Here is a 25,378-nt window from a genome sequence, read left to right on the forward strand (position 1 = left end):
CATCAATGATTTGTTCTTGTATTCAGCTGTGGAATTAATTTATAACAGCCTTTATCGATGGCTACCTGAATAGTTTTGAATACTGCATTGTACCATGTGTTCTCTCTTGAAAAAGACTGAGCCCAATTGAACAAGCAGTAGAATACTCAACTTCCTACTAAAAGATAGTAATTAAAATAACTGGTCCTTTTTCTTACAGAAGCCAATTAAAGTAACAAAAATTAAACTACAAATGCATTTAGTGGACAGTTGGTTTCCTTGAAAATGGGCATACACACATTTGTACATTTGCCAAAACTCTGCATGTTGACATAAGAGTCCACCAATTTTCTTGAGTTAGCCTTGATTACTGGTATTATTTGCTTAGCAGTAAATTGTGTCTGTCAAAAGTGGAATATTAATCTGGCACAAGGAGTGAGGGTAATAAGGAGAAAAAGCAAAATTTTATGCAAACTTATAGGTTTCTAATTTTTCACCGGGGTCTAATGGGGTATGTCTGTATTGCTCAGTTTTTAAATAGAAATAAAATGAGTGATAATCACTGATGTCCAAAGGTTAATAGGCTAATTACTTGGATGCTTAAATGTTTTGGCAATGACATTGGGGTGAGGGAGTCTTGAGATGGAGCTGGTACGTCAGTTAGTACAGAGGAGTTGTTGCACTTGGGGCTTACGATGCTTGGAGAATAATTCAGTGCGATAGGGTTTGGATGCGCAGAAAATACTGATGTCAGTGCGCATAGAATGCTCCAGAAAATGTCAACCTTGTATGCTGTTGTTTGTCCTAAACCTACATTTAATGATACCTTCCAGAAGAACTGAATTGTTTCCGGTATAGAAAATTCCCTTGTATGTTAATTCCCTCGGAATCAGCGGAAAGTGAATTTGTAAAGTATACCTTTATAGATTTATTGAAATATTACATCAAGGAGTGGCAAGATAAGTAATCACAACTATGCTCATTATGAACTGAAAAGGATACACAAACTCGTACTTGCATAACATTTTGATAAATTTGCATTGTAATTTATAATTTTGAATTACATTTAACTGCTTGCATATGCTTTACAAATTAAAATATAAGCGTTCTTAGATATTTTAGATACAGAAAAACTGTTTTAAGATTTCTTCTCTTTCTCACATTAATATGAATCTTTATTACATTTCCTCCATACATCTTGGGAATATAGTCTAGATCAAAGTTCTCTGGAAATCATGTGAAAATGATGAAGCAAATAGTGGCACTACACATGAATTCTTACTCCCACATCATACAAAATCGGTGGCCCCGATATTTGTTGGAAGGTTGCTGGGTAACGAGAGGAAATACAGCAAGGCAGGGATGCAGTCGGGGAGGTGGTGGTGGGGGAGAGAGCAAGAGAGCCCATTGTGGGAGGAGGAAAGGCTGGACATCAGTGCAAGGTTTTGTGGAAGGTCTGTGATTATAGGGTGGAGAGAGATCGTGATTGGCAGAGGGGAGGCTGAAGACTTCCTTGAGGGGCCGGCGGGAGCACTTCCCCTCCTGGCCCACAAGGAATGCTGTAAAAGGCACTCACCTGCATGAGCCGACAGCTCCTGCCTCCTGCACTGCTGTGCTTCCTGAACCATGTTGGCAATAGTAAATTTAAATCAAATCAAAACCAGTTGCACTGTGGTAACCTAATTTAACGATGTTAATGAAGTGCTCCATCTCTCCTTAGCAGGACATTTGCACGCCACAAAACCTGCCTTGTGAAAATAGCGTCAGGCATGTACCTGGCGGATTAGGGTTGCATTCCCTGTTTTTTCATTATTACCTACCCACCCTGTCTGGCCTGTCATGTTTGGGAGGGTCAGTATTGAGGCCATTGTGCCAGTTTATTTTATCCCGAGCAAAGGCTTTTTGCCCCTTGCCTCAGACCTCTCATTGTTAAAATTTAGATAGTCACCAGCCTCAGGTCTAAGCTCGATTAGATAGATATTAGAGCAGAAGTCTCCAAGCTATATTTCTTTGTGTGTTTCTTGGGTCACATGTGAAGTTCCTATTCGTTTGTTCTGATGTAAGACTTATTCACCAGTGAGGCAAAGTTGCTAACAACCGGCCTTTCCAAACTTCGAGATGATTTTCCCAGATGCATGCAGGGCAAACCAATAAATAATAAGGATAATTGCAAATAGTATTGAATTGTCTGACCATGTGCCAAATTTCAGCATCACTTCTGTCTTAAAATATGAAATACTCTGTTATTTAAACTTACCAGCTCAGTTTTGTTTTTCAATTACAGGAGCCCAAGTTATTGGCATGAGCCAATAACCTTTCAGAAAAATATTCAGACAATGATCCCTATTCAGGATAATTGAACTAAAGAAAGGAAAGTTATGTTTTTAGGGTGGATTTTTGTATTACTCCTGTCACATGCTCAGGACATCTCAAAGCGCTTTCCATCCAATGAATTACTGATTTTTTTTTTTTAATTCCTTCTTGGGGCGATTGTTGCCCATTCCTCATTGTCCTTAACAATTAAGTGGCTTGCTCAGCCATTTCAGAGGGAAGTTAAGAGTTGGCCACATTGTTGTGGGTCTGGAGTCACACGTAGGCCAGACCAGATAAGGACAGCAGATTTTCTTCCCTAAAGGATATTAGTGAACCGGATGGATTTTTACAACAATCGAAGATAGTTTCATCAGCATCAGTCCTAAGACTAGCTTTCAATTCCAGATTTTTATTAATTAATTGAATGCCGTGTTGGGATTTGAACCCGTGTCCTGAAGACCTTAGCCTGGGCCTCTGGATTGCTAGTTCAGTGACATTACCATCGCGCCACTGTCTCCCCGTGTTAAAATGCAGTCTTTTTTTTTAAAGGCAGGATTTGCAGCCAATTTGCACATTGTAGGGTCCCACAAACAGCAGTGAAATAAATTACGTTGATAGATAAATATTGGTCAGGGCGTGGAGAACTCAGCTGTTGTTAGTGTCATGCGACCTTTTGCGTCTCCCAATGACCATTCATAGAGCAAATTTACGCAAATAAACAGGCTAATTTTACAACAACAGCAGCTTGTAATTTTATAGTGCCTTTAATGTAATGAAACTTTCCAAGGCACTTCACAGGAGCGTTATAAAGTAAAATTTGACACCAAACCACATAAGGCCAAGGGTCCTTTGACAGGACCTTCCAAACCTGTGACCCCTATCACCTAGAAGAACAAGGGCAGCAAGCACATAAGAACACCACCACATGCAAGTTACCCTCCAAGTCTCACACCATCCTGATTTTAAAAAATATATCACTCTTCCGTCACTAGGTCAAAATCCTGGAACTCAGTACCAAACAGCACTGTAAGTGTACCTACACCACAAGGATTGCAGTAGTTCAACAAAGGAGCTCAATACAACCTTCTCTAGGATAGTTAGGGATGGGCAATAAATGCTGGCAAGGCCGTGGAGGGCTGGAAAACAAAGATGAGAATTTTAAAATTGAAGCCTTTCTTAACGGGGAGCCAACGTATGTCAGTGAGTATAGGGAATTACGGGTGAATGGGACTTGGTGCGAGTAAGGACATGGGCAGCAGAGCTTTGGAAGACCTCAAGTTTACAGAGGGTAGAATATGGGGGGTGGACCAGGAGTATGTTGGAATAGTCAAGTCCAGAGGTACCTAAGACATAGGTGAGGATTTTGGAAGCATGTGAGCTGAGGAAGGGGAACAGTCAGACAATGTTAGAGATGTAGTAAAAAAGCAGTCTTAGTGATGGTGTGGATATGTGGTCGGAAGCTCGTCTCAGGGTCAAATATGACACCCAAGGTTGTGAATAGTCTGGTTCAGCCTCAGACAGTCGCCAGTGAGAGGGATGGAGTTTGTAGCAGGGACCCAAGACAATGGCTTCTGTCCTCCCAATATTTAATAGGTAATTTCTGCTCATTCAGTACTGGATGCCAGACAAAGCAGTCTGATAATTTAGGAACATTGGACAAGTTGAGAGGTGGTGATGAAGTAGGAGCTGGGTGTTGTCAGTGTATAAGTGGAAATTAAGGGCTGAATTTTTCAGCGAAGGCTGATGTCCTGCTGCCTGGGCTGAAAGTGGGAGCTGACCCCACTCTGGCAAAAAGTGGGACCCTGGGGTGGCATTTTGGAAGGCTGGCAGTTCAGCAGCCTTGGCAGCTCTAGTGGTGGCTATTGTTGAGGCTGTAACACAAGGGAGAGGGCACCTCAATGGCAAGGCATTCTTGAAGAATGGTGAGTTTTTTTTTTGAGAAAGCCAGGGCCAGGCAGGCAGGTCTCGGGTGGGGGGCTGTGGGGGGGGCGGAGGTGGTTGTTATGGTGCACCGTTACTGTGGCGGCAGCCATTGTGGCCAGGATGCCTTTTTGTGGGCCATGGAGTACCCATCAAGGTGGCACCCCCCCCCCACCCCCCCAAACCCAGGAACTAGGGTTTACTTGGTGGTCTCCACAAGTGGCAGTGGGCCCTCTTACGAGGGCAGGAGGTGCCCTTGAGTAGCTGTATTGGCCATCTGCTGGGCTGCCAAGCCGCTGAGTTGCCCGCTCCTGGCAATATGCCATGGTGGCGGGAAGACATCAGGCTCCCCTCTCTGTGCTTTGCCCTGCTATATTGCCAGCCCTCCCACCTCCCAGCCCAACTCCAATGGACTAGGAAAATTCAGCCCTAAATTTCTAAAACTAAAATGGGAGCGTTAAATTTGTGCCCAGAATTTATTGTCGCATCATTTTATCTACCGCTGCACAAATTACCTCTGGAATATTGTGCAAATGAAAAGTTATGCCAGAAGACTGAAGGAAGCCTGCTGTGCAAATACATAGCTAAATAAAATTGACAGTGCAAGTAATTGTTGGGAGAAACTGTTACTGCAGTGGTGAGGCTGGAAAGGCTTTACAAAGCAGTGAAGGTGTTTTGTGTGGAATGGAAGCTTAAATATTTTTAAAAGAAAGTGAAGAAAATGTTGTGTAAGGCAGGGTTTGCTCATACGTGTATTTGTGCATTTGATTGTTATTGACTAGATAGTTCTTTCAAAGAGTCAGCATAGGCAAAATGGGTTGAATGGCCTCCTTCGATGCTGTCAAATTCTATAATTCTATGAATTTTACCCCTTTTAAAAACAAACCTTCAGTGGTTTTGCTTCTATAAGCTCATGTCTACCATGTGTTTGAACTCTACGTGAAAATATCTCTCAAAATTGGGTTCATCATATCGAGAGGTCTGTTACATTGCATTTGATTGATGTAAATATGATACTCATTTTTCAAAAAATTGCTGTTAGCTGACCAGGAAATATTACTATACAAAAATGCTTTTGAAAAAAGATCTGCATTTATCTGTCATATCTTTGGGCTCTTTGTGCCTTGATGCCAGTTCCCTAATGTCATTAATGCTCATTTTTAAACAAAATTTTTGTAAACAAACAAATAAACCGAAAAAGCACTTTGGATTTACATTTTTTGATGGTTCTGAACTATAGCTGGTCGACTCTGAATAGGGTATTTTCAAAATTGGGCTAAGAAGGCTAAGTAATGAGTGACTGCCACCACCAGCAAACCTATGAAACAAAATCTGTCCGAAAATTATGATTAATGTTGTTTTTCCCCTTTCTGTACATCTATTTTAAATAGTGAATGTTGATGACCTAATCTGAAGACCAGGTTTGAGGTACTACTGAGCTGAATAGTTCAAAGGAGCTCAATTAACACAGATCGAAATCCAGTTATCAACCTGGGGGAATTTCAGCTGCAAAGTAGAGCTCCCTAAAGTTGTTTGATGAAAAAATTTGGAAGGAATGAAGAGAATGATAATTTTTTAACTTGTTATACTGATCATGATAGTGAACCCATTTTATTGAGTTGTTGCTGTAAAATTTCTTAATCACACCATTGAGCCACTGGAGGTATGTTCTTTTTGTTCTGAAGGTCTGTGCCTGGGCAGAGGATGGTATATGTTAAAAAGCAAACATTTACAACTAGTTTATATAGGTCTGCTAGTCAGGGGACAAATAAAAACTTGCCTTTTTAGCTATCAGTTGAAGAATCTCTCTTCCAAACCTATCTTGTGACTCTGTTCCAGAAATGTACATCAATTCTTGATTTCTGAAAATGGATGAAAAACTTTGTTAATATGGACAAGAAGAATAAATTCATGACCAATCGAACATTTAACATAGCATCATTTTGTTTGAAGTCAGCATCTTTAAGTATTTTTGCTTAAAACTTTGCAATTGAAGCTAACGTAATCGATGAGCTGTAGTCATCAATACATGTATGGTTGGAAATATTGATTGGTGAGGATTTTAGACAGTGCATGTGAAGCTTATAATGTCAGTGGTAGTTTGATAATGAAAAGCGTGGAACCTGGGGGAATGGAGACAGGTGGTGCATGTCCTAAAGCCAGCAGTGACATGGCTGCTTTAAATCCCACAAGAGACATGGATCATGCCCTACTCTTTGCAAATGTGACTGCTTGGTACATACCAGTTTCCTGTTCAAAATAACAAGCTTGAAACCTGATCATAAAATAAATGATTGTTGAAATAAGAAACAATAGGATTTTCAGGGAAAAAATGTAGTCTCAGAATCCTTCAAAAGGTATGAAATACAGTACATATAGCTTGGCTACCACTATGTTTAACCAGTTTTATTTATTTTTGCTGCAATTTTCTAAATCAAAATAATGCTGGTTTTTAATGTACAATACTTTTTTATGTGTAGTACAGACACATTGAAAACTGCTCTGTTCAGTTCTTTTGTCTTTGTTCAAACCTCACCAGGCTTGTTTGATTCATTAATTTTTTTTGTAATGAGTAAGTTACTTACATAAAATACAATTTGTGTTTTCTCTAGGATGCTTTCCTACATTCAGCTAACATTACTTCACATGAGCTGGCTGGATCTGCCTTTCAAATTTATTGTGCACAAGAGGACCATGCTGAATATAACTAGAAAACTATTATAGTGCATTTAATTAAATGTAATAGATTTCTGCCCAATTCATAGTCAGTAGGCACAAGATCTAGCCCCAGTATTTTATTGTTTAAAACATTGAATGATGGTCTGTACACTATGATATTTATAAAGTAAAATATAATTTAACCCTTTTAAACCTGCAAAGTTAGATTATATGCACTCTTCTCTTTGAATGCAAGTTTCCTCCATAATGTAGTTTGTGTGAACAACACCAGTATCTTAAAATCATTTTTAATGGTGCTTAGATATTCAGTGCTACCTTCTCCTTTGTAAAATATGTGTGGTAAAAAGGAGAGTATCTCATAAGAGTATTGAAAACTAATTGATAAACATGGGAATCCGCACTTACAAGGCATTAAGTAATTCTTATACGTTGAATAAATGGTCTTAATGTTTAGTGCGTTGGAACGGGTTTGCAATTGCAAAAAGGCATGGGTAAATAAAATCAATAATATATTGCAATGAAGAGTACGAGACTTCCTGGAAAGTGGGAGAAGGGCGAATTGGTGTTTGGTGCAATATAGTCTGATATATGTATTGGTTTCTTTGCCCTGATTCTGAAGTGCTTCTGGCATGAAGTGGGGTTACTTTTGCAGTGGAAGCAGTTCATTGTTCAAAATTGGGAGAGTTCATCTTAAGGTACCAGAGGTAGTTTGTGGCTGGCAGGTCTGTTGCAACATGTGGTTGACAGGGTAAATGGAGTAATGGATCACAAATCCGATTCTTTGCTGGCCCTTGATTATAGCAATTGTTACAGCAGCGTCACATTGTATGATTCAAAACAAACATTTCTGCAGGAAAACTTATCAAGAGAATAAAATATTTTGCATGATTTGCGATGATGCACAACTAAGTGCATGGGCTGTTTAAACCGAAGTTACTGCTAGAAATGTATAGTGCTCAACATTCAAGAGCATTGGTAAGAGAACTGTTATGTGTGCAAAGTAATGTTTAATTTATCAGGAAGGTTCAAATTGGCTTTAGGCAATCCAGCCGCAGCTTGAACTGGTTCGCTGTGACCACAGGAAAATTTAATTAGCTATTTCTTATCCACATGTAAAATGTATGAATATAAAGTGAAGATATAATTAACATTACAAACCATTTTATGAAAATTATTTATGTAGTGCAAACTACATGGCTTGTAAGCTGCAAACGCACAAGTGTCAGCTTGCTATAATGAGGATTTAAAAAAATATTTTGCCCCACCTGAAGAGAAGTAGATTTTTGAAAGGAAAAAAGTTTTAAAAGGATTGCTTTCCTGAAACTGATAGTTAAATGTAATTTAAAGCAGTTCTATTTGATTTTTGATGTGCTGCCGCGTATTAAAGCATTGTAGGAAATGTATTTATTATGGATAAAAGATTACAGCTATAAAGGGAAAGATTTCAAGTAACCTAAATTTATAATTTTCTAGCAGTCATAATGGCTTAAATGTTAGTCAAATATATTGCATTTAATATAGTCTAATGTCAATAGTTTTACAAAAATTGAAAAAGCACAGTGATTAGCAATCTTTTATATGATGTTTGGGTTTGATTTTTAAATTGGGTTTTCAACTATTACAGTATAGGATTCCTTATCTGAACAGATTTTTTCCCCCCAAAAGTACCCCTGTCCCCTCCTTGCTTACACAGGTATTATTTTCATTGATTGTATTGTTTCAGTGGTAGGCACTTGAAACTTGACCCCAAGATGATTTTAAAAAATTATATATGGATTAAACTTTTAATAATTTCATGTTGTAGTTGCCAGGTAGCATGTCATTTAAAAATCAAAGAATTTTTTAAAATCTTTGTGATGCAAAATAGTTAAGTATTTCACAAGCCTACTATTTTGTATTGCTAAAAATGTGACACTGTAGAAAGGGGAGGCTGCTTTTTATGGTCTTCTCTTTTGTCATACTCTACCATTGGTTTTCTAATCCCATCAGCCCCTGTTTCTAGGTAACAGCCAAAGCTCTGGCAGCAGTGGCAGTCTGAGCCAAGATAAGCCCATGTGGTTTGGTGTTATTTAGTGTGATCCATATGGTCAGGCTGAAGACAGTCCCAGGAGGGGTGTTAACACTCAGCATCCCAACCTCCAATCCCTTGGGAGGTTGCATGAGGTAGCCCCTGCAGCCTGTTCATGTGTGAAGCTTGATCAGTTTTTCCATATTTAATGAAGTTTGATATTGTTTATTATTACAAGTGATTGACTGCTCACTACTTCTTTCTATAATTGAAAGGTGCCCTACTTCTTCATCTGTCTCCCATTTTGTCATGGAACGAGTGAGGGCGGGGAGTGGGGGTTGGTGGGAGAGAGGAAGGTGTAATTGTATGGTGTAGTTAATATTAGATTTATTGGCCCCATAAGATGCATAAATTCTCTGTTTTCTCTCCACAGGAAGTTCTGCAGACATTGACCAAGTTTTGTTTCCCTTTCTATGTGGACAGGTACTGTTATCATTGCAAAGTTTACGAGATAAAGATGCCATAAAATTGCTCTGGAAAATAACAAAGAAACATGGTTGTGTTTTGTGCCTTTAAAATCTCATTTAAAGCACCCCCTCTTGCACATAAAAATGAGGAAACTGTTTTTATTTGCCTGTTAAGCAGGTATTGTAATTTACCGCAGGTGCTCTGAATCATAATTCTGTTTAGTGTCGTCATAATGCTGCTATTTTCCTAAAGTTGAAAGCAGTGAAGTGCCTGAGAGAAGCTGTAAATCAGATCTTCACTTTAGCAGAGCACAACCATGGGTGGTTTGTGAATGCTATACATACCATCCAGGTTTCATGCACTTCAGTAATATTTACCAGACTTTGGCAGTGTTAATTCTAAGTTAATGAGAAAGGGGAAAGGTGCTTATTTAAAATTGCTGGGAATATTTTGTGAATATTTTATTTGAAATTCTTGGCATTGCATAATTATATTTGTAATGTTGTCCATCCTTTTACAGAAGTAACTATTAATTTTAGCTTATTCTTTAAATTTATGCAATAAAAAGAATACTTAAAACAGTTCTTATTTAAGAATTGACTATAGTTTTTGGTTTTAAAAACTGTCTATGTATTTACTTACTTAATAGCGCCCTCTGTAGATATTTTGCCATAGAATGTTTTTCTTTGTAAGAAAATGATTTATTATTTATCATCATGCATTTATTATTGAGGAAGCTGAAGTGTTGAGGTTGGGTTGTGCGTGCTGTACATTGAGTATATTGAAAATATCTTTGGAAGCGTGAAGAAGTTTGATTTTAAAAAATATATATGTTCTTGGAAGGCGAGCATCGCTGGTTGGTCAGCATTTGTTGCCCATTCATAATTGCCGTCTTCTTGAATCGCTGCAGTCCATGTGCTTTAGATACACCCACAGTGCTGTTGGGGAGGGAGTTCCAGAATTTTGACCCAGTGATGGTGAAGGAACGGCGATATAGTTTCAAGTCAGGATGGTGTGTGACTTGGAGGGGAACTTGCAGGTGATGGTGTTCCCATGCGTTTACTGCCCTTGTCCTTCTAGGTGGTAGAGGTCACTGATTTGGAAGGTACTGTTGAAGGAGTCTTGGTGAGTTTTCGTGATTGATGTTATTAGAGAAGGCAAAATATTATTTTAGTTGGCTTAATTTTTATTAATCACAATAGATTATATCCAGCATATTTTTAATGTATAAGTTATTCAGCAAATTAAAAACGTGCCGCTTGATGGGTGACACAATAAGTTCCCACTCTCTGGGTCTGTTTAGAGGAATCTTGGCACTTTGCATAGGGTAGAAAAATTAGTGACCAAATGTCTGACTGATTATAATATTTATGCACCTTACTACAAACAGTGGCAGAACAACATCGGCAGTAGTCTGGTACGTGTATGCTTGATTGGAGAATGGTGCCAGGTTTCAGGTGAGACAAAAATATTGTAGAAAAGTCCTTTACCCTTCTTGGTACTTTGAATGAGTTTGCTTGTCAGAAAAAATATTTCCAAATTTGAAACAGCAAAGGTTGTCCAAGATTGCCAATCTACAAAGTTTAAGTGAGTACATCATGTTCACACACTCAGTATATGCTGAATGTTGACTTTAGACTTTCAGTTGGTTGGAAAACTGGCAGAAAAGCTAGTTTTCAGTGCATGGAAACTCGTTTGTTTAAGTTTGTGGATGTTCAGTCATTGAGTATATGCGAGGTAGAGGTTGATAGATTTTTCAATACTAAGCAAATTAAGGGATATGGGGCCATGCGGGAAGGTGAAGTTGAGGTAGATGATCAGTCGTGATCTTATTGAATGGTGGAGCAGGCTTGAAGGGCCAATTGGCCAACTCCTCTCATATTTCTTATGTAAAATGGGAAGTGGAATGCTAGAACAAAAAAAGACGGTTATAAAGAGTTAGAAAAGATAGCATGGTTTTTTTTTCCCAAATAGGAATGAAGAGAATTGGGGAAATTGTGATGACAAGGCGAGCAGAATTAAAATGTATAGAATTTAATTTTATTTCTCACATTAATATTACAACAATAAAGCTGCACCTGAAATTTGAATAACTTTATTTCTGTAATTCTGGTCATTTCCACAGGTTATGAAATTAGAACTTGCAGAACTGTCTGGCTCAGGAAGACAGTCACTTCCTTGGATCTATCAGTGGTTCAAGGATTATTAAACTGCCATTGTTTTCATTTGCAGAGTTTTATCTGAATTGTTTGCCTGAATGTGAAGAATGCTGCATAAATATAAGATGTTCAGTTCAAATACATATTGTACCTGGTGGTAGTACTGTTTTGTATTTGTATGGCACCCTCAAGAGTTGGGTTGATTTTAGTTTAGTATTAGACCAATGGGAAAATACTTTTGTTAGAACAGTTTTGTTTATACAGTTAAGAGTGCATTTATTCTGACCTTATTTCTTACCAACTTGATTTTGGTTAACAGCAGAATAGAGGTAATAAAAACACAAAAAGCTGGAAATACTCAGCAGGTCTGACAGCGTCTGTGGAGAGAGAAACATTTTAGGTTGATCACCTTTCATCAGAACCCAGTTTCATATATCTGTTTGTGGGACTTTGTGTGCAAATTGGCTGTCACATCAAATCTACTTTATTGGCTATGTAGTGCCGTGCGACATCCTGAGACCATGAATTTGTTTGCAACTAAAATTACTAATGTTGAAAAACATGGGGCGTATCCAAGTGTTATGGACATTGGATTTTGTAGTATGGTTATGTTTTTAAAAACTGTGATCTTTAATGCAGTGTAAAGTGGACATTCGGAGGAAATGTGTGACCTCTGAATAAATCTTCCCAAAGACAAGCCAGAGCTCTTGGTTACCATGAGAACAGGGAACCCAGATCAAAGACCCTTTTGAAAGCATGGTGCAAGTTTGTGACACCGAAAGGACAATGGGTTTCGATCTCCCTGATTCACAGATTATAAGCAGAGAGACAGGGGCTCTAAAATGCAGATTCAAGTTGCGATTTTAACACCTGGAAACAAAAGGAGGCCCAGGTGATTTTGCTTTGGTCAGACTTATGGTCTCTGCGAATTGCAAAAGGCAAATGACTATTGACTTTTGAGCTGGATAAGTTCGAGAGGGTTATGTGTGGTAGGAGCTGTGTTGAATTACACAATGAAATGGAAGAATAGTGAATTTAAAAAGTCAACCGCTAAACAAAATCACAAGAACATGGACACTTATACACAAAGTGGAGTAGCAGCCATGTGACCCCTCCTGCACTAGAAATGCAGAAACTCGCCTGCAAAGATGAGGCTCGTTAACCTCGTCTGAAATAGCTCTGGGGAGAACCCCTTTGAAATTGAAAGGACCTATTGCATATTAATGACTCTGATTGACATGAATGGATTAACAGAGGATGCTGGAGACAATCTGGCTAATAGCCAAATCAAGAAGAAGTTGTGCAGCAGTAACATCATAACAGAATGATTCCCATTCAAACAATGGCTATCGTTATCACATCTTGGCCCATTGTGTGGTCACAACAAGGACGAAGGTCATGCATCTTCTAACAGCAACCAATGAGAGAGATTTTTTTACCTTTTAAAAAGGTAGGTCTCTGAAGTGAGAGAGAGATGGGGGGTGGTGGTGGGGGGAAAGAGATCAAGCCAACATCACACAGTCTGTGGGAAGGATCTAGCAGGCAAGGGAAGAACCCTGCTGACCAAGAACAGCCACCATGGCAGAGACATCAAAAAGTGACTTCAAGATTAACCATCTATGAAGGTAACAAACTACACACCACCAGCTTTGCGTTGTATTACAACCACAAGAGCTTTACAATACCTCTGCAAGTTCAGGACTGCAACTTTTGAAAAAATATTTTTTTCTACCTGAGAAAAGTCAATAATCTTCTGTAAACCATGAACACTTACCTCACTTGGGACTTTAAACTACCTCTTACCCTTTTCTCTCCATCTATTCTTGTGTGTGTATGTATGTATGGGTGAATGTGCATGAGAGTGAGGTTGTGATCATTTCGGCATTTATTTAAAAATAAATTGATGTATTTTTTTTTACCTCTGAGAAAACCAAATTCCAATTTGTTTATTTGACCCTAAAGACACTCAGGTGCCAATGCAACATTTTTAACTAAACACGATTGTGGAGATGAACAGTGGGAACCACTCACACCCCTTATCAGCTGTCTGTAACAAGAAGCTTTCCTGTGTCTGCAGACTGAAAATAAAAAAGTGAAGACTAGTAGTCTGCTGTGCAGCCTAGAGAGAGGGACCAGTGGGCTGTTTTCTGGGGAAGCAGCTGCTCTCAGATCACCGATACAGCAAAAGACTGCTAAGATTTGAACCCAGTTTAAAGGCTCAAGATTTGCAGAGGAGAAAAGACCAACAGGGTCACCTAAGATTGCCTTTTTATTGGAAGTCTGATCGAATGTGTTCGGAAGAAGTGAGAGAAGAGGACATGGGCTTTGAGAAGGACACTGGGAGATCCAACCCATTGCAGCTGGGAGGAGTTTAGGACTTTTAACTGCAAGAATACTTTTCGATGAGAACACTATGTAAAGAATAAATGTGGAGTGGGAATTTTTGAGTGTGTTAATAAGTTTTTGGGAAAATCTGTAATCTAGTGCATTAGCTGCCTCCTAAGTACTACTTCGCTAAAATTGATTTTTAGTTTAGTTATAGTAAAAGTTTTTAAATGTGAACTCTTGTTGTGCGATTCTTTACTTGGGCATTGGGAAGTTCATATCTCTTGTTTTAAAGTTAGTGATCTCTTCTGAGGTCATAATGCATGTTTGATCCAGAATTTAAAACTCTCTGCAGTGATAGAACTTTTTAAAAAAAAAATCTGTAACTTCTTGCAAGGTGCAAAATATATAACTTTTTAATTACTGTGTATAGTTTATCAACGTGTAAGGGTTTAAAGTCAATTAAATTTTTGAAAGCATGTTGTCTTGCATGTTTGACCTACATTTGAAAATCACTGAAGTATTTTGTAAAGCCTACGTACTCAATTTTTAACGCACCATCTTCAATCAGTACTCTTTTGAGGCTAAGCAATTATAGAGTTATCCAACAATGAATTGATATTCTTGTTTTGTTGTCACGCTTGCAGAATTTAATGTCATTTCAATCCCTTTAAACCAGTGCTAATTTGAACTGAAAACGAGACCTTTGATTCTGAAGTCTTTGCAACAAATAGTCATAGAGTTATACAGTGCAGAAACAGGCCCTTCGGCCCATCGTGTCCATGCCGGCCATCAAGGACCTATCTATTCTAATCCCATTTTCCAGCACTTGGCCCATTGCCTTGTATGCTGTGGCATTTCAAGTGCTCATCTAAAAACTTAAATGTTGTGAGGGTTTCTACCTCTACCACCCCTTCAGGCAGTGTGTTCCAGATTCCAGCCACACTCTGGGTAAAATTTTTTTTTCCTCAAATCCCCTCTAAACCTCCTGCCCCTTAGCTTAAATCTGTGCCCCCTGGTTTTTGACACTTCCGCTAAGGGAAAAAGTTTCTTCCTTTCTACCCTATCTATGCCCCTCATAATTTTGTATACCTCAATCAGGTCCCCCCTCAGCCGCCTTTGCTCTAAGGAAAACAACCCTAACCTATCCAGTCTCTCTTCATAGCTGAAATGCTCCAGCCCAGGCAACATCCTGGTGAATCTCCTCTGCACCCTCTCCAGGGCAATCACATCCATCCTATAGTGTGGTGACCAGAACTGTGCACAGTACTCCAGCTGTGGCATAACTAGCATTTTATACAGCTCCATCAGAACTTCCCTGCTCTTATATTCTATGCCTCGGCTAATAAAGGCAAGTATCCCATATGCCTTCCTAACCACCTTATTTACCTATGCTGCTGCCTTCAGTGATCTATGGACAAGTACACCAAGGTCCCTCTGACCCTCTGTACTTCCTAGGGTCCTACCATCCATCGTATATTCCCCTGTCTTGTTAGTCCTCCCAAAATGCATCACCTCACTTCTCAGGATTAAATTCCATTTTCCACTGCTCTGCCCATCTTACCAGCCCATCTATATCGTCCTGTAATCTAAGGCTTTCCTCCTCACTATTTACAACACCACCAATTTTCGTGTCATCTACAAAATAGTGACTTGCCCCTCATGGACTTCTCTACTATATTTCAGATGACTTCGAAAAATATTAAATTAGCTATCTTTTCCCCAAAGTTGGTGCAAGCTCCCTTTCTACTCAAAGAATGCATTTGAACCAATCCTTTGGATGATCTGTTACTACACCATTGAAACATTCCCTTTCCATCTTCTTGTGGCCTCTCTTAAAAGAGATTGGGCTGGATTTTAGTTCTGGGGTTGGGACCCCAAAATCTGGCACATTTCCAGGTCCCAATCCCGCATTGCAGTGGCACCTGAAGCCTGGCACCTTTTTTTTAACGAACTGCCAATTAGTGCCCACTATCCAACTAAAGACAGCCTGTGGGTTCTCAAGCCTGGAGGTCCAATAGGAGGCCCGCCAGTCCCGAGAGATTGGCAACTCCACCGTCAGAAATGGGAACTGCCATTCTATGTAGGAGAGATGGAGACGCCCTCAAGATGAAGGTGTCCTCTGAAGATCTTTGGAAAAGGTTAGATTAAAACTGGGCACAGCTGCCAGACCAGTCCTGTGGAAGGAGAGCCTCCTTATAGGGTGACCTGTGGCTGCAGCTGTGATTATCACGCATTTGTGGTCATGGGATGGGGAGAGGGCAATCAAAAATGATTGAAGGAGCGCTGTATCCCCCAGTCTGCCACTGGGAAGCTAACTCCATCCCTGGGTTGTGCTTCAGCCTGAGCGGGGAGGCCCACATGTCGACTGTAAAATTCCAGTTGGAATCGGCAGAGTGGTCCTAATAGGCCTTTAATGATCCAAATTTTCTACCCACTGCTTGTGGGCGGGTGGCCGTTTCCCACCCACCCCCCTTGAATCAGCATGTTCCCTAATGGCCCAGAGGTGGGAACATGCTGGCACGCTGGCCGGTGGTGGGAAATTACGGGCCCATCTGCCTCTGTTCCTGTCTCTGAGGCCATTTAAAATTCTGGCCCATTGTCATTTTACATTGAAAGTTCCAACTTTATTTAGTGAACTTAAGCCTGCTTAGAACTTAGTTCAGATGGCCAAACTTCATTTCATATGGAACCTTTAACCAAAAGGAGGATTGCTTTTCCAATTAGTGTGGAGTGGATTCAAACTGAGGAACCTGTGGTAAAAGGACAGTGCGCAAACTGTCTTAGGGTGGCACAGTGGCGCAGTGGTTAGCACCACAGCCTCACAGCTCCAGCGACCTGGGTTCGATTCTGGGTCCTGCCTGTGCGGAGTTTGCAAGTTCTCCCTGTGACCGCGTGGGTTTCCGCCGGGTTCTCCGGTTTCCTCCCACAGCCAAAGACTTGCAGGTTGATAGGTAAATTGGCCATTGTAAATTGCTGCTAGTGTAGGCAGGTGGTAGGGGATGTGGTAGGATTAATGTAGGATTAGTACAAGTGGGTGGTTGATGGTCGGCACAGACTCGGTGGGCCGAAGGGCCTGTTTCAGTGCTGTATCTCTAAATAAACCCACAGCCAAACTGCCAGGTATTGTCAAACAATAGCAGTGTACTCCCAGCACATGTTGAGAAAACAGTAGATCATTTATAAGTCACAAACAAGCAGAAAAATGATTCTAATAATTTTTAAAACTGCCTAAAGTACAGTATTCCTTCCCATTACATCTACACTATCCTGAGGGTGGATACTCTAGTCTGTTCGCAGTGCTCTCACTGGCTGTTTTTCCAGGAGATGTATTTGCATAGTTGAAGAAAGAATCCTTCCCTTCCCAAGTTGTTTTAGGTGAAACCCTAAACATGAAGGTCAGTTGAGACTGAGAACTCCAGTATCCTAATTACTGTTGTTTCTACATTGCACTTTTGATTGTGGTGGTGTAATGAAGTTTTCATTATCCAAGCATCAAAGATACTGGAAATGCTGTTGGTGTCAGCTAAATGTTTCAAAGTGTTGTTATAAGTTAGTAGTTTTTCGTGGACTTTACTTTTCTGCAGCTGGCATCATTCACCGTCTTTTATTTACTTTAAAAACATGGCCTTTTGCACTATCATTATATCTACTACAGATTTAGAAGAGCTCTGTCAGCTTCCCCCAATTTGCACTTTGTGTGGCCAGTATTTGCTAGGTGGTCTGTCTTACACTACAGCACAAATAGTGCCATTAACCTAGTGGCAAGTGCAACACAACATTAAATTCCAACACATTGGCCAGAATTTGCTGTCAACAGCGAATGAAAACTTACACTTGCCCACAAACTTTCTGTGGGCTTTTGCACTGGAACCTGTGTTTATTCGAGAGCCCAAACAATAGGACACCTTCTCCAGGGAATCTGGGGCCTGTGTGAACAGAGCAAGCAACAGTGCATTGAATCAGATTGAAGAATCCTTAGAGACAGGAAGTGCAAGTTAGAATATTTAGTTCAATGTTAAATCATGTGAAGAAAGCAAAATAATGTGAAGGAAAGAAAGATGGGATTAAGACGGGTAAACTTCATTTCATTTCATAAAAAAGCAGAAAGAAAAAGTAAAAACAAAAATTCTTAATTTTTTAAAGATCTCCAACAATAATTTAAATCTGACGGAATGAGACCCCAGACCTGCAAAATTTACTTTTCAGTACCAGAGGTTGCTTGGCAGTAATTAAGCAGTGCATCATTAAAAATTCACTTTCACTTGAATGGGGTAAGCTCTAATTTTTCTGCTGTGTTTGGTAGGCATCTGTCAGCTAAATACAGCAACTTCAAACCGTTCTATGTATTTGAATGGCAAGTCTGTCAGTGAGATACTGTTATTGTGCAGCTTGCAGAGGACCAGAGCAACTTGGACAGCAACTTCCTGTTCCTGCTCTTAGCCTCACCATTATTTCTACTGCAAAATATGGTCCAATAACATCAGGGTACTAAAATGATCAGCCTGGTTACTATTGTTTTTGGCATTTTAATATTCGCCCTACATGAAGTAATCTCTGTCTTTGGTGGGTTTGCATATGGTATTTGTTTTTCTTCAGTTCTGAGAGACTGTGAAATTACTATTAAAATACATCTCTCTTGAAAACTATCTGGAAAGGACCAGCCTGTACCAGTGGTCTCAATACAAGATAAAGGGCTACATTTTTTCATGTACAATTTTAATCTATGGTGTTAAATCCAATTGATGGCTTAAAATGAATCTCTGACTGAGTTTCCCATGATTCCTTTCCAACAGGTAACTGTCCCACAGGTAATGCAAACTTCGACCAATATTACATTCTGACATTGCTTTTCTGGGGCTAGATGTTGGCACTGCCACTCCTATTAACACAGGAGTGATGAAAGTACAGCTCCACAAATTCTTTGAGTATTTCCATTAGATGATTTGCCATTGATTTATTAAATCTTTGGTATTGGTCATGATTTGAATTTGTTCTTCAGCAAAAAGAAATCAGACTTTGAAGTTCTTGCAAAATAGAGCTTTCTATTTTGTATGAGCGATTTAAGTACTGGAACAGATTGTATTTTTTTAAAATAATAATTGCCTCTTTCCCTTTTCTTAACATTCCAAACTCCCCACCCCAACCTGTCACCAAAACACTATAACAACTTACATTGATATAGAATCTTTCATGCAGAAAAAAACTCGTGCCAATGTGCATCATGGACATGTAAAGACAAAAATGGTTGGAGGGCCAAAGGAGATGATATTAGTAGGGACTCACAAAAGCTTGTTCAGAGGTGGGTTTTAAGGCTGATCTTGAAAGGGAAATGTAGCTGGAGAGACAACTGAATGGTTGGGTAAAGGGAAGGGGTGCACAAAAAGGCAAGAGTCTGAGGAATGTAAATTTGTGGGATGGAGGGGAGAAAAGTCTCTCTCTAGAATTGGAGGAGCTTATGAACATAGAGAGGGATGATGCCCTGAAGAGCTTTAAACACAAGGATGATAATTTTTCATTGGAGACATTGGGGGACTGAGAAACCGTGTAGGTCAACGAATACAGGGGTGATATAACAAAGGTGCGCTTTTGCTGTTGGATTCATCCCTACGATATGAATATTCACATTTCCAGTATAATATCACTTTTGTTCGCTATTGTAACCAATTTTCTATCTAGTTTGCTTATTTCACTCTTTGTTCAAAGTGCCCTTAGTTTCATGTTCTCTAACTAGATTTTACTGGGGTAAATTGGCAAAATCTAATGCAAACTGTCATTGTGTTGTGACAGTGAAAACATCTGGTTTTATGTATTTATTTTTATTTAGAGATACAGCACTGAAACAGGCCCTTCAGCCCACCTAGTCTGTGCCGACCAACAACCACCCATTTATACTAACCCTACAGTAATCCCATATTCCCTACCACCTACCTACACTAGGGACAATTTACAATGGCCAATTTACCTATCACCTGCAAGTCTTTGGCTGTGGGAGGAAACCGGAGCACCCGACGAAAACCCACGCGATCACAGGGAGAACTTGCAAACTCCGCACAGGCAGTACCCAGATTCGAAACCAGGTCCCTGGAGCTGTGAGGTTGTGGTGCTAACTACTGCGCCACTGTGCCGCCAACTCTGTAGAGTGGCCTACCTTATGTTGACTAATCTGGAAGAAACTGTTCAAAATGTATTTCTTTTCTCAGCATTTTGGATATTTATTTGAATATTTTTCAATGTATACTTTAGTTGTAATTTATTAAGTCTGCAACAACTCCACTATGTGTTCTCACATATTCTTGTGTTGTAATTGGTAACTTAATTCAATTTGCCAAGGCTTCTTCGACAGCACCTCCCAAACCCATGATCTCTACCACATAGAAGGACAAGGGCAGCAGGCGCATCGAAACACCACCAACTAAAAGTTCTTCTCCAAGTCACACACAGTCCTGATTTGGAAATATATTGATGTTCTTTCATCAGCGCTAGGTCGAAATCTTGGAACTTCCTTCCTAACAGTCCTGAGGTTCACCACCACCTTTTCAAGAGCAATTAGGGATGGGCAATAAATATTGCCCTTGCCCATGGTACCCAGATCCCATGAATGCATAATAAAGAAAATTAAGGCCCTTTAATGTAGAGTAAGGCACAGCCTAGTGTTTTTCTGTCAGTGCTTTAAATACAATTTGAACATTTGATTCCAATTACTCTGCCATTTTGATTATCTGAGAATCTGCTTTGGTGGGATAAGTTGTTTGAAAAATTTGGAAAATAGATTAGAATTAGGTTGTGGCCCATATAACTGGCATCAGAAAGTGAATTTAAGATACTTCTGTGGTTAGATACGAACTATAGATATCTGACTATCTCACAATTGTTTTAGGCCTGCAACAACTGTCTGTGTTGATCGTACATTTTTATGTTGTAATTGTTTGAAATAATCTTGGCATTAAGCAACGAGAGGCAAAAATGTATGTTTCAACTTTGGCAGTTTTCTGTCATTTCCAATATAGCTGAAGTCTAATCTTTATGTGTCTGCAGCATTTTTGTGGCACCATTTGGCAGCAGTATGTATAGAACATAGAACATAGAAAAATACAGCACAGAACAGGCCCTTCGGCCCACGATGTTGTGCCGATCCTTTGTCCTCTGTCAAGGACAATTTAATCTATACCCCATCATTCTCCTTTATCCATATACCTATCTAAAAGCCGTTTGAAAGTCCCTAAAGTTTCTGACTCAACAACTTCCCCAGGCAAGGCATTCCATGCCCCGACCACTCTCTGGGTAAAGAACCTTCCCCTGACATCCCCCTTATATCTCCCACCCTTCACCTTAAATTTATGACCCCTTGTAACGCTTTGCTCCACCCGGGGAAAAAGTTTCTGACTGTCTACCCTATCTATTCCCCTGATCATCTTATAAACCTCTATCATGTCACCCCTCATCCTTCTCCGTTCTAATGAGAAGAGGCCTAGAATGTTCAGCCTTTCCTCGTAAGACTTATTCTCCATTCCAGGCAACATCCTGGTAAATCTCCTCTGCACCCTCTCCAAGGCTTCCACATCCTTCCTAAAATGAGGCGACCAGAACTGCACACAGTACTCCAAATGAGGCCTTACCAAGGTCCTGTACAGCTGCATCATCACCTCACGGCTCTTAAATTCAATCCCTCTGCTAATGAACGCTAACACCCCATATGCCTTCTTCACAGCCCTATCCACTTGAGTTGCAACTTTCAACGATCTATGCACATAGACCCCAAGGTCTCTCTGCTCCTCCACATGCCCAAGAACCCTACCGTTAACCCAGTATTTTGCATTCGTGTTTGTCCTTCCAAAATGGACGACCTCACACTTTTCAGGGTTAAACTCCATCTGCCACTTTTCAGCCCAGCACTGCAACCTATCCAAGTCCCTTTGCAGACGACAATAGCCCTCCTCGGTATCCACAACTCCACCAACCTTTGTATCATCTGCAAATTTACTGACCCACCCTTCGACTTCCTCATCCAAGTCGTTAATAAAAATCACAAACAGGAGAGGACCCAGAACTGATCCCTGTGGCACGCCACTGGTAACTGGGCTCCAGGCTGAGTATTTACCATCTAAGACCACTCTCTGCCTTCTATCAGTTAGCCAATTCTTAATCCAACTGGCCACATTCCCCACTATCCCATGCCTCCTGACTTTCTCCATAAGTCTACCATGGGGGACCTTATCAAATGCCTTACTAAAATCCATGTACACCACATCCACTGGTTTACCCTCATCCACTTGCTTGGTCACCTGCTCAAAGAATTCAATCAGGCTTGTGAGGCAAGACCTACCCCTCACAAAACCGTGCTGACTGTCCCGAATCAAGCAGTGTCTTCCCAGATGCTCAGAAATCCTATCCCTCAGCACCTTTTCCATCAACTTGCCTACCACCGAAGTAAGACTAACTGGCCTGTAATTCCCAGGGTTGTTCCTATTCCCTTTCTTGAACAGGGGCACAACATTTGCCACCCTCCAATCACCTGGTACCACCCCCGTCAACAGAGAAGATGAAAAGATCATTGCCAGCGGCTCTGCAATTTCATCCCTTGCTTCCCATAACATCCTTGGATATACCCCGTCAGGCCCGGGAGACTTGTCTATCTTCAAGTTATTCAAAAACCCCAACACATCTTCCCTCCTAACGAGCACTTCCTCGAGCTTACCAGTCTGTTTCACACCGTCCTCTTCAGTAATACACCCCTTCTCATTCGTAAATACCGAAGAGAAGTACTCATTCAAAACCTCACTTATCTCTTCCGGCTCAACACACAGTCTCCCGCTATTGTCCTTGACCGGACCTACGGTCCCCCTAGTCATCCTCATATTTCTGACATACGCGTAAAAGGCCTTGGGGTTTTCTTTTATCCTACCCGCCAAGCATTTTTCATGCCCTCTCTTAGCTCTCCTAATCCCTTTCTTCAGATCCTTCCTGGCCATCTTGTATCCCTCCAGAGCTATGCCTGTGCCCTTTTTCCTCAACCTTATATACGCATCCTTCTTCTTCCTAACAAGACTCTCAACCTCTCTTGTCAACCACGGTTCCCTCACATGACCATCCCTTCCCTGTCTGACAGGGACATGCTTATCAGTGGCCCCTACTATCTGCTCCTTGAAAAAGTTCCACATTTCGACCGTGCCCTTCCCTGCCAGCATATGCTCCCAACTTATGCTCCTCAGTTCCTGCCTGACAGCATCATATCTACCCTTCCCCCAATTGTAAACCTTGCCCTGTTGCACATACCTATCCCTCTCCATTACCACAGTGAATGCTACAGAATTGTGATCACTATCTCCAAAGTGCTCGCCCACCAACAGCTCTATCACTTGCCCTGGTTCATTACCTAGTACCAAATCCAATATTGCCTCCCCTCTGGTCGGGCAGTCTACATACTGAGTCAGAAAAGCTTCCTGGACATACTGCACAAACACTACCCCATCCAAACTATTCGATCTAAAGAGTTGCCAATCAATATTTGGGAAGTTGAAATCCCCCATAATTACTACCCTGTGACTTCTGCTCCTTTCCAAAATCTGTTTCCCAATCTGCTCTTCCACCTCCCTGCTGCTATTGGGGGGCCGATAGAAAACTCCCATCAAGGTGACTGCTCCTTTCCTGTTCCTGACCTCAACCCACAGTGCCTCAGTCGGCAGATCCTCCTCGAAAATTCTTTCAGCAGTTGTTACACTATTTCTAACTAACAATGCCACCCCCCCACCTCTTTTACCACCATTCCTAATCTTATGAAAACATCTATAACCAGGTACCTCCAAGAACCATTCCTCCCCCTCACCTATCCACGTTTCAGTGATGGCCACAACATCGTAGTCCCAAGTGCCCATCCACGCCTTCAATTCACTCACCTTATTCCTGATGCTTCTTGCGTTGAAGTATACGCACTTTAACCCTTCTCCGTGCCCATCTGTCCTCTGCGACAGTGCTACCTTCCCCAATACCTCACTACACTCTTTGTCTTTCTGAGTGGACCCACTGGTCCCTGGACTACAAGTCCGGTTCCCATCCCCCTCCCAAACTAGTTTAAACCCTCCCGAACAGTACTAGCAAACCTCCCTCCCAGGATATTGGTGCCCCTCTGGTTCAGATGCAGCCCGTCCTGTTTGAACAGGTCCCATCTTCCCCAGAATGCAGTCCAATTATCCAAGAACTGGAAGCCCTCTCTCCTACACCATTCCTGCAGCCACGTGTTCAGCTGTGCTCTCTCCCTATTCCTAGCCTCACTATCACGTGGCGCCGGCAACAAACCAGAGATAACAACTCTGTCCGTCCGAGCTTTCAGCTTCCAGCCTAACTCCCTAAACTCACTTCTAACATCTGTGCCACCCTTCCTTCCTACGTCGTTGGTGCCAATGTGCACCACGACCTCTGGCTGCTCCCCCTCCCCTTTAAGGATCCTGAAGACGCGATCACAAACATCACGGACCCTGGCACCAGGTAGGCAACAAACCATCCGTGCGTCTCGCTTGCGCCCACAGAACCGCCTGTCGGTACTCCTCACCATCGAGTCCCCGATGACTAGTGCTCTCCCATTCTCCCTCCTTCCCTTCTGAGCCACAGTGCAGGACCCCGTATGTGGCATCTGTGTTGAAGATTGACCCAAGGTGCATAATTTTGGAAGCTGTGGGTCAGAGATTGGATGCAACAAGGATGTAGAGCTTAAAGATGGAGAAACACAGAGAGCTGCAATTAAAGATAAAGTTAGAGAATGTTAAGAGCAGAGATAAACTACAGGCATAAAGCAGAACCAATAAAGAAGAAAAAGCAGCAATGGATGGTTAAAGATATAATTAACCAGAAAGTGCAATGGAGAAATGCAAACAAAGAGAAATAAAGTAGAAGAATAAAAGCAAAGGAAGTTGGTTTTAATATATAAAAAAAAGTTTGGAAAGAGGATGAGGCATAGGTGACCTCACTATGAACTGCTATTAAAGGAAGACTGACTTGCATTTATAAAGTGCTTTCTAGCCAATTAAATATTTTTGAAGTAGTCACTGTTGTAATGTAGAAAACGTGGCAGCCAGTTTGCACGCAGCAAGCTCTCTCAAACAACAATGTGATAATGACTAAATAATCGGATTTTGTGATGGTGAATGACGGATATTGGCCAGGACAGTGGGGATAACTCCCCTGATCTTCTTTGAAATAGTGCCAAGGCATCTGCTACACCCACCTGAGAGGGCAGATGGGGCTCCAGTTTAATGTCTCATCCGAAAGACAGCACCTATGACAGTGCAGCATTCCCTCAGTACTGTGCTGGAGTACCAGCCTTGATTTTGTGCTCAATTCCTGGAGTGGGACCTGAACCTAGAACCTTCTGACTCAGGCGAGAGTGCTACCAGCTGAGCCACAGCTACACATAGGATCAACCTTTGGCCAGAATATTGACAAATATGGCATATGTGAATTATAAGTCTATAATTAATGAGGAACCACAAACATCTGGAATTTATTAGTTATTTTGGATAGTGATAACTTG

The 25,378-nt window shown here is 41.0% G+C and overlaps 1 protein-coding gene across 6 annotated transcripts in view; it reads left to right on the forward strand.

Annotated features, from left to right (window-relative positions):
- LOC137347710 (DENN domain-containing protein 1A-like) overlaps window positions 1-25,378 on the forward strand; it is a 623,024-nt gene that overhangs the window by 209,958 nt on the left and 387,688 nt on the right. For all 6 annotated transcript variants that reach the window (XM_068012518.1, XM_068012520.1, XM_068012521.1 and 3 more), the window contains exon 4: window positions 9,333-9,382. In XM_068012518.1, the coding sequence (XP_067868619.1) occupies window positions 9,333-9,382 (50 nt within the window). The remainder of the gene's footprint in view (window positions 1-9,332; window positions 9,383-25,378) is intronic.

The sequence above is a fragment of the Heterodontus francisci genome, chromosome 32, assembly GCF_036365525.1.
Source record: "Heterodontus francisci isolate sHetFra1 chromosome 32, sHetFra1.hap1, whole genome shotgun sequence".
NCBI classification, from domain to species: Eukaryota; Metazoa; Chordata; class Chondrichthyes; order Heterodontiformes; family Heterodontidae; genus Heterodontus; species Heterodontus francisci.